At 39.1% G+C, this 15,866-nt stretch overlaps 1 protein-coding gene across 3 annotated transcripts in view; it reads right to left on the reverse strand.

Moving 5' to 3' along the window:
• The window catches only part of LOC136783131 (very long chain fatty acid elongase AAEL008004-like), a 32,790-nt gene that overhangs the window by 12,998 nt on the left and 3,926 nt on the right, over positions 1 to 15,866 (reverse strand). For all 3 annotated transcript variants that reach the window (XM_066742994.1, XM_066742991.1, XM_066742992.1), the window contains exon 2: positions 2,116 to 2,252. In XM_066742994.1, the coding sequence (XP_066599091.1) occupies positions 2,116 to 2,173 (58 nt within the window). In that variant the 5' untranslated portion in view covers positions 2,174 to 2,252. The remainder of the gene's footprint in view (positions 1 to 2,115; positions 2,253 to 15,866) is intronic.

The following is a 15,866-nucleotide window of genomic DNA, read 5'->3' on the forward strand; positions in this document are numbered from 1 at the left end:
TATTATATAGTCACGTTTCCAGCTTAAATGTTATAGTCAATTAATAATATTGCACAAATTATTCCAACCAATTGCTATCGTGCGGGGATAGAGAGAGAGAGAGAGAGAGATATTACCAAGTGTTACGCGAAATAGGATAATTATTATTCTTATCTAAAACAGAGCTGATACGTTATTGGAGCAATTATCCACAAACACTGTCCCTGGTATTGATCGATGAAAATTGCTGCATATTTTTTTTTTTAAACTCTAAATAATTAAGTATAATTTTGCATTTTCATAATTCGCCAAACATTTGGGAGACCTGTGTGTGTGTGATAAGATAAAAAAAAATAAACAAAACATTATTCTCTCGTTACATTGATATAAGTATTAATATTTTTTATGTTAACTTTGCCACTCTAGATTTCAATTTATTCACACAGACACACACACACAGATACTGTGAAAAAGAAAATTAATAAAACTATAATCGTAAACTATTACTCCAGCACTAAATATTACATGATCATGTCAATAGGTATGTACAACTGTTATAACCATATTGCAATTGCGATTGTTTGCAATTTCCCAGGACGATTGACGTTTAAGATTTTTTACGTATAATCCGTGTGTGTGTGTGTGTGTGCACCCCCTTTACGCCAAGCGTCAGCAAGATGAATGAATAATGTGGAATAAAAAATGACCACATGTTCGCGTAATATCCACGTAACACAGGAACGTACATGTATACTGTATTTGGGTCGGCCAGACCTCACACACACACACACACACACACAGGTAGGTGAATTATAAAGCACACCCCGCCGACGCGAGGCGAGATCATTCATAATATTCTTCCTGCACACATATATATACAAGGATTTTACGACATATTTATATTTCATATGCAAATCAGTTTTAATGGAAAAGCTATTTTTATCACTGACATCCAAAGAAATAATTGTGGAAAGAAGCAAAAAGAGCTGCATAGGATTCACGTGTAAGAGTCTTCGAACGAAATTTCTGCACAATTCGACGACAAGCGCGAGTCACTTTGTCAATGTTCAATCACGACTTTTATTCCTCAAAGGCCATAGCTGCAAATATGATTTATTTATCGCATAATGGTATCTCTCGCGCGCGGTCAAATTTGCATTTTCATAATTGCAGTAGCCAGATGGAATTAAGAGAAGAGACCGAGATATATATGTGGCAAATATTTTTTAAACAAGCCTCTATATAATACCGCCTACACTTTACTCCTTCTTGAACCTTGTGCCTCGAATCGTATTTGGTATGGTAAATAGTTGGTGATTGAACGAGTCATGAAAAAAGCTGTCACCCAAGTGCAAACAATTTTTTCACCATCCACGTGAGAAGTGGCTATTGAAAAAATTCGCTCGAGACAAGTTAGTAGCCACGAGTGAATCAAGTAATTAACTGTATTGCGTAATATTAATCGGGTGCAATTTCGTGCTATAGCGAGAAGAGTAGGAGAGTCGAGAACGAGAAGCAGAGAGTGTGAGCGAGCACAAGGAGATACGAAAACTTGGTGGATTTTTTGCAATAAAAGGATTAATCGCCCCGGCTCTTCTGCAAATATATAAACATATTCAATTATAGATATTCTCCCTCTCTTTCAATAATCTCAATACGCTGCTATAAATTCCTGTGCCAAATTTTAAATCACGATATACTTGACAATTTATACTACATTATTTTTATACATGTAATTCCTAACTGGTTCTAATGACTCGAGTGACTTCAGTGTTAGAGAGAGAGAGAGAGAGAGACGAACAATAATAAGCCAAGTGGAAGTAACTATATAGTTGGAAAATCTCGGAAGAAAAAATTTGTTTGTGACTTTCTAAAGATTTTAATTTTTCTTAAAATGTACACGTCTTACCAATTTTCATCAAAAGGAATACTTTTCTAAAGAGTCATACATCAGGCTTGTAAAAGAAACAAATAGTTTTACATTTCTCAAGTTTTTGGTTTGTTACCGATCGATATCGTATTGGACGAGTTCACGAAATTGAGAAAAATGTTTCTCGAGCAGCAAAGCAGCTGACGCTACGCGATAGGTTTTCATCAGCTGTCAGAAATAATTGTTATCGATGGTTGAATACTCACCGGCATGTTTGTCCAGAATCTCGTGGAACCGGTCCACGTACTGCATTACAATCGACATTTTGCTAAAGGTGCTTCTCCAAGGTCGGATTCACTTAGAAACCGGACCGAAGCCTTCGAGAGAGACGCTTCGGTACTTTCTACCTGAAACAAAGAAATGAGATTTTGGTCAGAAACTGCGCTTATCCCGATTAACATTTTTAAGCAATAGATAATATGTCGTAAATTGTTGGTCAAGCAGCTTCCCAATGGATGCACGCGGCCATCGTCAATATCGCGTTTCCTCAATTTTTATACAATCACCGATGAAACGTGCGACCTTTTCCGTGACATTAATTATCTTGGACGTTTAATCTCTCATCTTTTTTCTCCATTTTTTCTCTCTCGCTCGCTCACTCGCTCCATTATACAGTTTTTTTAACGAGCATGCAGGAATATTGCTCTTTTCCTCGCTAATGAGATTAGAGAAAAATTCTTGGACCGCGCGCGAATGAATGGTCTAGATCACGATTCGATCTCCAAGCGAGAGACAACAATTGGCCCCTTCATGAAAATTATACATTTGAAAAGATAAAAAAATCGTACACGAGAGAGAGAGAGAGCGCGAGAGATCGTTCACAGTCGAGTTTTATCCTGTGTGTGCTATTTCTGTTTACTTCGCGTGGGACGCGGATAATATTTCCTTTTTAAATATACACACCGATGGATTCCTGAATAATGACACGCGAACGAGGTTTGTGCGTAGGTAATTAAAACATCGCATCGGAATTTTCTCACTTCCTTGCGACACAAAAGTGATTCTACGGATGCAAAATATGAGGGGGGAGGAGGAAACAACTATATATAGTCTCCTGCAATTATTTAATTAAATTATAAACATTTGGGGGCGGGGACACTTGCTTGTCCTATAATTAGAATTGCAACTGGCTATAATTAATAAATATTCTTATCCATCTATCAACACAATTTTTCTGCTCCTTTAATTAAACCTGCACATTTTTATCATAACGCGTTAAAAGAGTGTATACTATATGCATGTCTCGATCTCTTCGGAGCATTAATCGTTTGCTTTCTGTATTAGATATTGCATGTGTCAACCTAGTTGTGCGGGCTAAATTTTTTCTTGATAGCGTTATTACAATATGCCAGAGTTACAGGGCCGTCTTGTAAACGCACGATAAGTATACTGTTACGCATGCTATTGTCCGGTGATAATTAACAATGTCGAGAATAATTATTGCTGAGAAAAAAAATAATAAATAAATAAACGTTTCAAGGCCATTGTGCGCCTGACGATCGGGCACCGACGAAAAGTCCAGTATATACGTATAAGCGTATACGTGTGCATGTTAGGTGTGCGCCTGTATTGTTGCCAGAAACTGCTTTCCTATAAACACACGATATATATATATATATATCGTATGTATCTGGTACACGTGCGTGTATGCGACGCATGATTGTGTCGCTTCGAATTGGATGTATGAAAAAACAATTTCTGTCAATTATGTTTGGAGGGCAAATTTTGAAGATTGCACGATTGAGAAAGCGTTGGACAATCTTCCCGAAGCATCGCGGACGGGAGGAGGGTTCAATCATTAATAGTCATGCTTTTTCATAGTTTCGTAATGCAAAATAGGAATTGATGGGTCGGTAAAAGTGTGCGGAAATTGTTCTATAGAGACACCTGCGCGCACACACACACAAACATTGAAAAGTGAAATTACAGGGATTCTCTCACAGAGGAGGTTTATGGCTCGATGGCTACTCTCGTATAATAATTATTGTTGTGTGCTGTACACGCTTGGCCACTCTCGTAACTGGAGGCTCGACCATGAATCGAAACGTCCTTGAACCATTATGGCGTACACGTTCTTCTACTCAAGCAACGTAGACGCTTCAATTTCTCCAACAATACCAATCTCTTGCCCAATAATCGACTCCTAAAAAAAATTTCTCCCCCTCCTTATTCTCCGCATCGATCATCCAACTGTCATTGACATTTTTTCATGGTTAAAAGGGAATTGAATACATGGACACGAGGGCGCGCGCGAGACCAATCATCAATAATATTATAATCGAAAGGATGATTATATTGTTAGAATATGCTTAAGACAGCCTTCTCTCTATTCTCGCGCGCGCGTGCGTGCATGGCAAAAGAAAATTAATATTATACTATATATATATATATATATATATAATGAAAAGAGTCAATAATAATATTAATCGAAACGATTCGAGAGAGAAACGGTTCAAGCATATATACCTTTGCTCGTGTACGTATAGTATAAAGGGTATGAAGAAATGGTTTCTGTATATACGGATGACGCGATGTGCTTGATTGTTTTACGTGGTAAAATGTGGGTACATATATATAATAGAGTAAAATATATAGTGTTTCTTTGGAGAAATAGTATATTAGGTGAACGTGAGCGGGGCAAACGTTTCCAGCTGGATTGACGCAAGGTCTAATCAAATCTGCGCACAGTCGTGGACCAGAACGGTCGTCACACAACATGTGCTACACGCGCCTATCATTATTTATCTTTATCCGGTCGATTCGAAAAATCGAGGTAGAGGCACGCGGTCTTGCTTTCAATTTTAGTGTGTTGTTCTTTACACATAATTAGTACAGTCCTTGGACGAATAAAGAATGCAGGCTGTACAGGGACAGGGACGTAATAAAATTAAGGTGCATGGAAGAATCTGGAGCAGCAGCGCGCGAGCGCATTGCGAAAATCATCACAGTCTCTCTCGTCGAACGAAGGAATATCCATTGAACAGGATATTCCGTATAGCCTGCCCCTGTGTGCGCCCTATACTCCATGTATATATAGACGACTTTTAAGAGAAGGAAAGTACGCGCGTAGTATGGCCGGAAACGTCAGTTTTGAGAACGTATTATCTCGAATTGTGCAATTCGATATTGATCATTCTATATTGAAGTTGAGTGCTTATTTTTTTTTACTTCTTCTCCTTTCCTCCGACTCTCTTACTTCACCTTCGGCCACAGGCGTTCCGAACCACGCCGTCTCTCTCTCTCTCTCTCCATCTCGCGCACGCACTCGCGTACGCGACTTTAGCCAATTGAATTCAAATGACAATATCCGTAATCTCGAGTACTCTATAATTATACGAATTTCAGAGTTTTTCAAATGATATACCTATTTATATTTAGGAATCGTTCGAGTTTCCGATCGAGTGTATATATATATAGAAAGAAGGAACGATCGAAGAAATAACGTTTGAGCGTTGATGGTATAAGCGAGTGAGTACTCGACTATAGGTGATATTGCAACTGAGACATAACGAAATAAGGTGAATTGGTACGAGTGTGCGTGGTCACAATGGCCATCAGAGCCAGCCACCCACCCATACACACGACGATCGCTCGTTTGGCAACTAAATTTCGCTTTCGATGCAACGATTCTACTCGTGAATTTCTATTAAGACTGATGAGTCCAGTTATTTTTATTATTAATAAAATCATCGCTCACACAAGGATGATTTCTCCAATATACATATACTGCATGCATAACTTGATCATAATCTCAGTCCTCGTTAATCATCATATATATATATATATATACGTTTGTCAATATTATTCGTATACAATTTTATTTTACTAAATTCGCATCTCTTCTCAAGAGAAGATGAGAATTAAATTATAAATATGTATAAAATACCAGTTTTAAATTTTGATCTCTCTACTACATTATACGTGCGTATATATATATACGTAAAAAACTTGGAAGGAAAGACTGAGTGGATTGGACGCGAAGAAAGAAGGATTGGTACGTGTGGGTCAAAGGTTGAAAACATATTAGGGGAGGAAGGTTATATATATATACGTACAAGAGGGGGAGCCTTTCTCGCCTTTCTCGCCTCGTACTTGACGAGTTTCGAGGGAGCGAGCGAGTATACATGCCGCCGCGGAAATGGAAAGAATGTTGGACACAGTTCGATCAGCGATTTGCGCGCTTGCAAAACGAAAAGTCGAAAACGCGCCAAGCAAGCGAAACAGCCGGGATTATAGCGTATCTTGCGAAAACCGTATACATTATATCGGTGTCGGGCGCAGAAAACGGGCCACGCGTACCAATTGCGAAAGCCATCGCCATCACCATCGGCATCGAGCAACTCGATCGTCGCAGAGACATCTCGAATACCAAGCCTATATATGTATAGCTGTCACGTTCGATCAACAAACACACTTCTTCCCGTTTAATCGCTTAATTTTTACTTTGCGCGCAAACGCAATGATAAAATAAAGAGCACGCATCAGGCACAAAGAAAGAGAGAGAGAGAGAGAGAGAGAGAAGCAGTTCCTCATAAAGATCATCGAGCTCGCCATCTCCATAGAAATCTTTCGCGTTGCACGATATATAACGATCCCTAATATAAATAATTAACTCGTCTTCGAGTCCAAGAGAAGTCTTCGTTTTCATTTTTAAAATAAATCCAAGTTTCTTCATCGAAACATGGCGCGCACGCAGAAGAAGGTTACAATTTTAACCAACAATTTGCCAGAAGCGCTTTGCGTCTTGAAATAATCATGCAATATATACATAAATATATATTACACTTTACATTTTTTGTGTTTAAAGTATGAATTAACCTAGCCAGCATACTCTTGCAGTCTATTTGTATTTAAAGTAGGTGTTCCGTTGGAATGTGTGTCAGATATTTTATCATTTAAAAATGGCAAATGAAAATAAGTGCTCGAAAAACAGACCCGCCAGTGCCCTCAATGAGTTTAATGGTTAAATGAGATCGGAGAGCTGTGTGATAAACAAATATTTCGCGTCTATATAATGGAAACCAAAGTCTATATAGAGAAGACCGTGCAACCGAGTTTTATTACGTAAAGCGAGTTCTCAGCAGGTATAGAATTACTTTCCAGAATAGTGAAATGACAGCACGTCGCAGTATTAGATTCTGATTCAAGCTTTGCTCTTGGATGCTGGCCCAGCTCGTGATTCACGCTTGGACGATCGACGAAAACCGCTTACACTCTCGGCACAGAGACTATACAGCTTTAGCGAAAAACTACTCTTAAAAAGTACTCCGACAAATGGCACGAGTGGCTATTACAACCAACGTAATTATCAAACAACGGCCTTGAGAACAATGACGAGGATAATTCACACCTATTCGACACGCAGACACACACACTCTATGTAACAATCAACCTAAATACCTGTCATGTAATCGTGCGTGTACACACATGCAAAAGACAATAATGAAGTAATTAAACGATCAACAAATTTCTTGCATTTCTCATTTAATTAAATATTATTTGCAATAAGTGTCGCGATAAAAAAATATATAATCTCGCGTTTAAAAACGTCAGGTGAGAGTTTTCTTCCGAATGGAGAGAATCCCATGACATTTTCCATGTTAATAATCTACACCATACATATTATATCCTATATGTACACAAAAAGGTTGCTGAGAGAGTTTGAAGGTTGAGAGCAGACCGAAGAAATTTAATAAGTAACGTGGTCGAGAGAGAGAAAGAGCTAGCGGTGGGGGAGGGGGGGGGGGGGGAGGGGATAGGTGTACCATTCTCACGACTAAAGTGATCTCAATTAGCATCAGCCACCGCGGTCACATGTTCGTTGAACTCTTTCAGGCGACGCAGCAGCACAGCTGCCGTGCACGTGCCATACGATGCCAATTCCTCCGTCTCGCTTCGGCCACGAAAACCTCCACCGCGAATTTCACTGTATTCTCCTTCGAGCCGGGGCCACAGGATAATTTGAAAATTCTTTTCTACTTCGAGATATGCGCGCGTGCAGATTGATATATAAATATATGTATATTGTATACTTGTCTCATTTATTTATACAACGTGTTGTATATCAATAAAATGTCGAATAACTTCAACGTAGAGGGCAGTAATTAATATCAGGTTAATTAAAAGGTATCACATTGTTACATGCAAGTATTTATATATGTAGTTATAGAGTTGCGGTGGGGTGATCGTGAAAGCGCGGCGCGGCGCGGCACGGCGCGGCACGGCACGGCGGTGTCCGAAATTCCTTGGTGCGAGAAGCAGGCATAGGTTGACAGACAGCAGGTTGTGTGGGTTGATAAACGAGTAGGCTATAGGTGTATAAGAGAGTTGGGAGGGAGGGGTGGTGGTGTGGCTGGCGCACACAACGCGAATCAAGAGAGACGAACGGTTAAACGGGAACCAGGAAAGTAAGGAATATGTGGCTCACGCCGAGTATGCCGGCTGAAAGTGCAAGTATAACTATTACACGACGCAACCGGCCGGTGCTCTTAAGTAATAGCGACTCCCCTCTTGAGTAACATGCGAAAGGAGAAAGATGGAAGAAAGTGATGGCGGGGCCGGCACCGCACCGCGGACACATGCACGCGCTGCACTCGCGGCGTCTCGAAAAACCAAACAATGTATGTATATATGTATATATTCTCATCTCGACGCGAGACGATCCATCAGCTAATTGTGACGCGAATGAAAATTGAGCGGCAAACGAAAAATATGGAGCAATTTTACTCTTCATTATTATATGATACAGCAATTTTTGTGAAAAATTTGGACAAATCGATCGATGCGAAGGTGAATCTTTGCTTCGAGCGGTTGAGTGAAAATTTTCCAGAATATATATGTAGGTTGAATAAACGCGAACCAATGAGAATTTGTGTGACTTAGAGATATAACTCGTGTGTTTGTTTACATGAATTCTATCCAACGAGAGAGAATTGGCGAGCTTTGTCATGTAATTGGTTGATGATACATCGAAAAGCTGAGGTAGAGAAAATAGTACGTGTGCTGTGCTGTTGTACGAGTTACGTGAGAGGAGAAAGATGAAAGAAGGCGCGAGTAGAGGTAACTCTGAGTGAAATGCGAGTGAAACACGGGGGAGAGAGAGAGAGAGATGGGGTGAAAGTATTTATTCGGCTACCGAGAGAAGCGCAACGTTTATCCTGCAGGAGCGAACATCTCGTCAATGGAGAAATTATCAAATTTTACGAGTCTCTCGTTCTCCGCTTCAACTTTTGTTATATACTTTTTCTACCAGAATGATTGACCCGCGCGCGATTATAAAAGACATCGATCCATCCCGGTTCCTTATTATCACCGAACTTACCTGCCCCCCCCCCCCCCCCCCAATCTTTCTCTCGTCATAAACTTTAATTAACACAATCCTCGTGATATCACTCACCTCTCCTTTTCATTTCGTATAGAAAAGTGCCATAATGCGCTTGCATATTTTCCGACAATTTCTTCTAAACCGCATGAGAATATGAGTAACAATAATAATCGGACACAAAGGGAATTCTGTTGCCTTTTTTCTTATACTTTCTAAAATTTCTCGACCCTTTCTACAATTCAGTATAATTATGTCAGGTTACGAGCTACCAATAAACATTTTTATGAAAGAAATATATAGATTTTATTTTCTCTGTACTGTTTAAAAAATAAAAATAGTGTGTGGACGTAATAACGTGTAAATAAATTACGCGTTTACCAGATTTTTCTATATCCTGCAAATTAAATGAAATTCCTTTCTGCCATTTACTATCGTTACAAATTGTATATTATGAAAGTATATATATATATATATATATATATATACGCGACGGGTGATACGAGTGAAAGATGAAAATGATTGAGAATATATATTATCGATCGAATGGAGCTTGAATGAGGGATTGATCAATAATGTTATATACAAATATTTATTAAAAATTGAAAAAGTGTTTTGTTCTCTTTCTATACAGTGGTACACTGCAGATTATCGTGATTTTTCTCAAATATCTACAGCTTTCTGGTGTATGTAGAAGCGCGCGTGTATATCTTCCTATCTCCTTTTCTCGCGTTTCTTAGCCAGGTTTTCTCTCATATTTCTATCTTTCGACGTTGTTACTTAAGCGCGAGTCTCGCTTATTACCGATAGTCATAAGAGTTCGTGACTCCCCGATGCCTTCCAGGATCATTCGCGCGCGAGGCACAAAATCCACTATTATATATATATATATTAAATCAGCTATCGGACTCTACTCTAGCAGGGAGAAGCAAAGATTCTGCGTGGAGAACACTGAAATCACCTGCACATTTCTTCTTACCAATATTTAAATAAAAATAATAGCAAAGCGAGATATTAACGTAAAATAACATTATAGCTTTTCAGTGAATTGAATATTTATGAATTTGAATTAATTTGAATTTTATTGCAGGAGAAATAATAGAATTTCAAAGGAGCCTCGATAAGCACCATCTATATACTTTTATCGAAGAATGGTATGTGTGTTGAAAGAAGAGTAAACGAAAATGATTGAAAACCGATGGTTTTGTGCCTGTATTGAACACGTTCTGAAAGGGATCGTTCATGAGTAAAAATGGAACGATTGCGTTAACGATCGTTATCGTTTTTAACGACGTCCATTAGTCCCACACATTCGTATATATATATAATAGAGAGAAACGTTCAAACTAAAAGTTTATGATAAATATAAGCATGAATATATATATATATATATATATATATAAATAACTCCATCTTTTTCAGCCACAATATTCATACTGCGAGCTGCTTACATTATCGTACACGATAAGTGCCAAATTGACGAAAGTATATACCTTATATACTTATAAATATAGCGTCACTAATATCACGTACCATTATCTCTACTTTATTATCACGACACGGGTATAAGGGAAATAAACATTACCTGCGTGAGATAATATTGAGTCATAAGTCATCTGACGATCGAGTTTTTAATGATTTTAAACGTATCAGTTATTGTGAATGACCAAAGAGAGTAAAGTATACAAAGGCCTGTTGGAAATCAAGATTCCGGTTTAAAAAAAGGAAAAGAGGAGAATAAACCTGAACCGCGTGGAGATCGCTTTACAAAAAGATCATTAATATATAAGCAATAAGATATTAGTGATCGCGATTCTAATGTTACATTGGTCATTTTAAATATGTCCATGCAAAGTATACGTATATAAATATATGTATATATAGAGTGCGCAAGTACGTAAGTTAGGGTGAGAACAATTTTTGCGTTTTCTCCTCCTTTTTTCCGTTACGGTCCCTGAATGCAGAGTCCTATGCTTTTTTTCTTACGCAATCAGCTGCGCAGCCTGCACGCGTAATACACGAGAGCGCGTTTGCAGTTTGCACTTTCTGTCGCCTCTTCCCCGTCGCGCGAGAGACTTCTCCCCCATTCGTTCTCTCAACTCCCTGCAGGCTCTCTAGCTCGAGACAACTTTTTCTTTCAACCAGAAGTGCCGCTGTCTTTCTGTCTACACACGCACACGCACAATTTTATTACAACTCGATGATTCTCCAGTTCTTACATATTATATTAAATCCTCACCCATTATCCTCCCCCACTCACATCTCTCTCTTACCCCTCATAAATTAAACACTGGCTCCTGAACCCCGCACACACGTTCCAGCTATATAACCTTCCTCCACCTTTTTCATCCGCGCTGCGCCAACACATATTCTCCTATAGGAACTCTCAAAGATGAATTTCTAATTTTTCTTTATATAAATCAGAAAACATGCTATATATACCCTTTCTATCCTCGTGCATACACGCAGTCATATACATTATATATCATCACTTGCAGCTCATCGCACCTTGTGATATTGTCAAATTCTTATATTATATTAAGAATTTGGACCACAGCCTTCTCCCCTAAAATTATATGAAAACTATACCCTTTCTACAGTATTCCTGCTTTAGATATATATATATATATATATATATAACGTTCCTCCATTTTTTCTTTCTATAAATCTTTTATCGTTCTCATAGTCACTAATTTCCAACTGAATCACGCGCACAGTACCTGACATGTGCACTTCTATGTATATACATATGTATATAGGTATATATACGTTTGATAAGAGCAATTAAACGTGATTCTAGCTACCAATGAAATATTTCACGAGGCATATTTGAGGTGTACGATAAAGATTGGACGAGATTGACACGTGGACCGGGTCGGGTCGGGTCGGGTCGGGTCGGGCGGAAAGGTGCGTGAAATGAGAGATGCGTGCGCGCGCGCGCGCGCGCTATTATAATGGCTCCGTGACTTTTCACGAAATTTCCACGCTCGTGGGCTGGGAGCCGGGGGCCAGGGAGAGGAGTGAAAAAATTCCAGGCAAAATCGACCTTCGCACATTCTGACCGCGCGCGCGATCACTCTGCACTTTCCCATCGATTTTCAGGAGCCAATCTCCTCCGTCCGTTTCTGTCTAACGACTTTCGAATACTACTTTTGGCCAACGTCCAATTTTAACGTAACGTTTGCTTAATATACACCAATACAGACTCATTTATTACAACATTTTATCGCTCCGCGTGTAATCAATTACGACCAATTTGGTATAATCGCGAAAATTTGCCAATTTAACCAGTCGAGGAATGTTTTGAAAATTCATTGATTTTCTTTCCAACATTAATAGTCGCTCGAATATAATCGAGGAGTAGATATATATCCATTGACAAATATTACAACTGCGTTAATTAAACTCGCGACAATGTGTATAATCGTTGGTTGGGTTGAAATTAATTGAGCTGGATATTCGCTGGATATATATATATATATATATATATATATATATATGTATGTGTGTGCATGCAAGTCTCATTGCACGATTTTGTATATAGGTAAACAATTCTTTTTAATTCTGTTTCAACGTCACTCGAAGCTCGCATTCGTTTGACAAAGGAACGCGTGTGCGCATGCCTATCGTACTTGGTTTGGAGCGACTTAAATTTGTAGCTTGGTCTCTTTCATATAGTGAACCACGCGCGACGCTCGGTATAAAGCACAAAAGTACTTTTTCAATTGCAGTATATCTTATATACGTGCATGCGCAAATTATAACTGAGACGAGTCGTGCGAGAGATTGTTAAAAATATATATTTTCTTTTCGACTAAAAGGTTGTGCAGACCTAGTGAATAACACTGCAGGATTACATATGGAAAGCATAAATGGGAAAATGGTGTCGAGACTTTTTCCATCGACTAAAACTGATAAAACCTGCCTTGGCCACTGAGTGCAAAGTCGGCAGGGACCGGAAAATCGCATTTATATATATATACACGTACGCGGTAAACACTACAGTAGCGATAGTGGGCTAATAAAAATAGACCATGCAATTGCAAATTTATCTAAAGATACCAACTTTTCATGAGAGATTGAAAGAAGCGAATTAAGGATAGATTTTCTTTCGTGTGGAGGGTAAAAAATAAATGATAAAAAAACAACGAATTTCATAATCTATAATTTGACTCGCAACGAGTATACTGTACTGTATACTGCAGTTTGCTATAGTTGAGTTTTTTCTCGCAGGAGAGTCATATATACCGAACGAGACACTTGACGGCCGTACCAGAGGAAACGTGTCAAACAATTGTTCGTCTCCTCAACAACAATAAATATATATTTATATCTCACCAATAGAGAGAGAGAGAGAGAAATGAATTCCCCTATATTTCAACCCATGGGGCATATATCTCAGGTGCCCGACTCTGCACACACATATACATATGTGTGTGATGACCCTTTTGTGGGGGGGGGGGGGGTGGAATTTTCGACTTGTCACAGCTACATTTGCAATAAGAGAAAAGAGTGGGCTGGAGAAAAGCGTTGTGGATTGTGATCGCCCCGGGTCCGCGGAACCAGCATCCAACCTGCTTCTGAGGCACTACGGCCTACGGGGAAAGTGCATAACTGCGTCAAGTTGCAACTCTCCAAGAGCTGCTGTAATGCACTAATGGCAGCTCGAGAGTAAAGTAGGAGGGAGAGAATCCTCTTATATAATCTCTGGCATATTAAACTCCTGTCTTGAAATCTCTGTGCCTATATCTATGTCCATGACTATATGACTACATGATTGTGCGCAGCCTTTGTACACGGATACGTGCACACACACACCGTAAATCCTCCCCACCTCGCCCCCATAAAAATGCATCACGCCAGACCTTTAAAACGTTAAAAATTCACTGACACACACATAAAAACACACAAGTAGGTAATCAACATAAAACCACCGAACAGGAACGAATCTCACGTAATAGCAGTCTGTGGCTGAAAATTGAAAAATTAATGTCATCATTTTAACGAAACGTAGTAGCTTTTAATTTTGATTCACTCATCATTAATTAGATGATCGTTTCGCTATAGTTTTATTACGTTTTCCTTTATTATATATAACTGCGAATCCATGCTCGTGGTTCTTAGCTATTTTCATTCTCTGTTCTATAAAGCATAAGATTCATCGTGGACACAATCGGGAATTACCGATTGTGAATTTTTCCACTAATCAAGGGAAAAAGAGTCTCACGGAATGCGGCGGCGGCGGCGACGGCGGCAGCGGTGACGACGAATCGATATAAATGCATCGAGTGTTTTCCAGCTAATAGCAAATGTTGACGCGCGTGCCGCGCGCATATTCATCCGATTCTGACTGTTGAAAATTTATGCAAAGTTAATTTGACCCAAGTGTTTACGCGTTAGAGAATGACAATGAACGAGCAAAGGATTATCCTGCAGAGGTTTCCTGAAAATTGCCATTAGAGAGAGAGAGAGAGAGAGAGAGAGCTCTAGGGGCGATTCGTCGTCCACGAGAAGATGGTCGGTTTTTCATGGAAATTATTGCGAAACGAAAGGATAGATACTTATTGGTAGAAAAATGTAAATAAAAGAAGGAAGCTTTGTCAAGTGGAATTTCGATAGAGGCTTTTATTTGCTTTCTCTCAAATATAGAAGCTGTGGTGCTGGGCTCTGATGATACGGACGAGGATTCTTAAGGAGGTAGATAAAGTTATGCGTGCGCAGTGCGCGCACGCACGTGTACAGACTCTTTTCGATTAAAATCAACAGTGTGTTTGAAAAAGTTTAATGGGCAAAGTCTCTGTATTCTAAAGACAGAGGCTTCGCGCACATCCATATATCCTGTAAATAATTTAAAGAGGACACAACTCGCTCCATGTACTCCATTCAATAAATCCATCATCATCCTCCATTCAAATTGATCGTCGTGTTCTGAAAGCAAAGAAAAATACGCGCGAAAGAATATTTCTAAAAATTCTCATCGAGTCATTGAGAGAATTACAAATTTCTTTCATGAATCGCGAGTATAGAGATTTGTTTAATGAGCAAATTTCGCGAATTGGCATCATGGACAAAGAGCCTCGAGAACTTATTTGACGTATATTTTCGATACGTGATCGGTTTAAGAATAGACTTTTGCAATTTTAGTCGGTCGATTTTACATTTGGTCGAAGGAATTTTAATGTATTTGCGAGTTATCTCGATTAAAATGAGCAGAGCGGATTTTGAGGAAGCGTATATATATGTACACAGACACATGAGAGAGCCCCGTTGCATATTCTATAGCTTTTCCGAAGGGCATCGTGTCCATCGACTGCTGAATCGCGAAGTAGAAAGGATCGGTGACCTTCAGGGTCGTCGTCCACCAACACAGATCGTCTCGTATACGAGTTGCCCACGCAGTCCCACACACGCACACGCACCTTCAATTTTACCGCTTCCTCAACGTGTCACAACTGCACAAGTGAAATATCTTGCTCGTTCGAGAAGTTGACGCGATCCTGTAGGTATATACATATGTGCATAGCTCCCTATACACATTTATATTTATTCCCCACATCTTTAAACGAAACTTTTTACATCAAACCAATATATAGGTATAGTAATTCATCAGTATATATATGCGATGTATATGTTAAA

Source organism: Prorops nasuta, unplaced genomic scaffold, assembly GCF_024137725.1.
Source record: "Prorops nasuta isolate Cenicafe-Biocafe unplaced genomic scaffold, Cenicafe_Pnas_1.2 PNAS00032, whole genome shotgun sequence".
NCBI classification, from domain to species: Eukaryota; Metazoa; Arthropoda; class Insecta; order Hymenoptera; family Bethylidae; genus Prorops; species Prorops nasuta.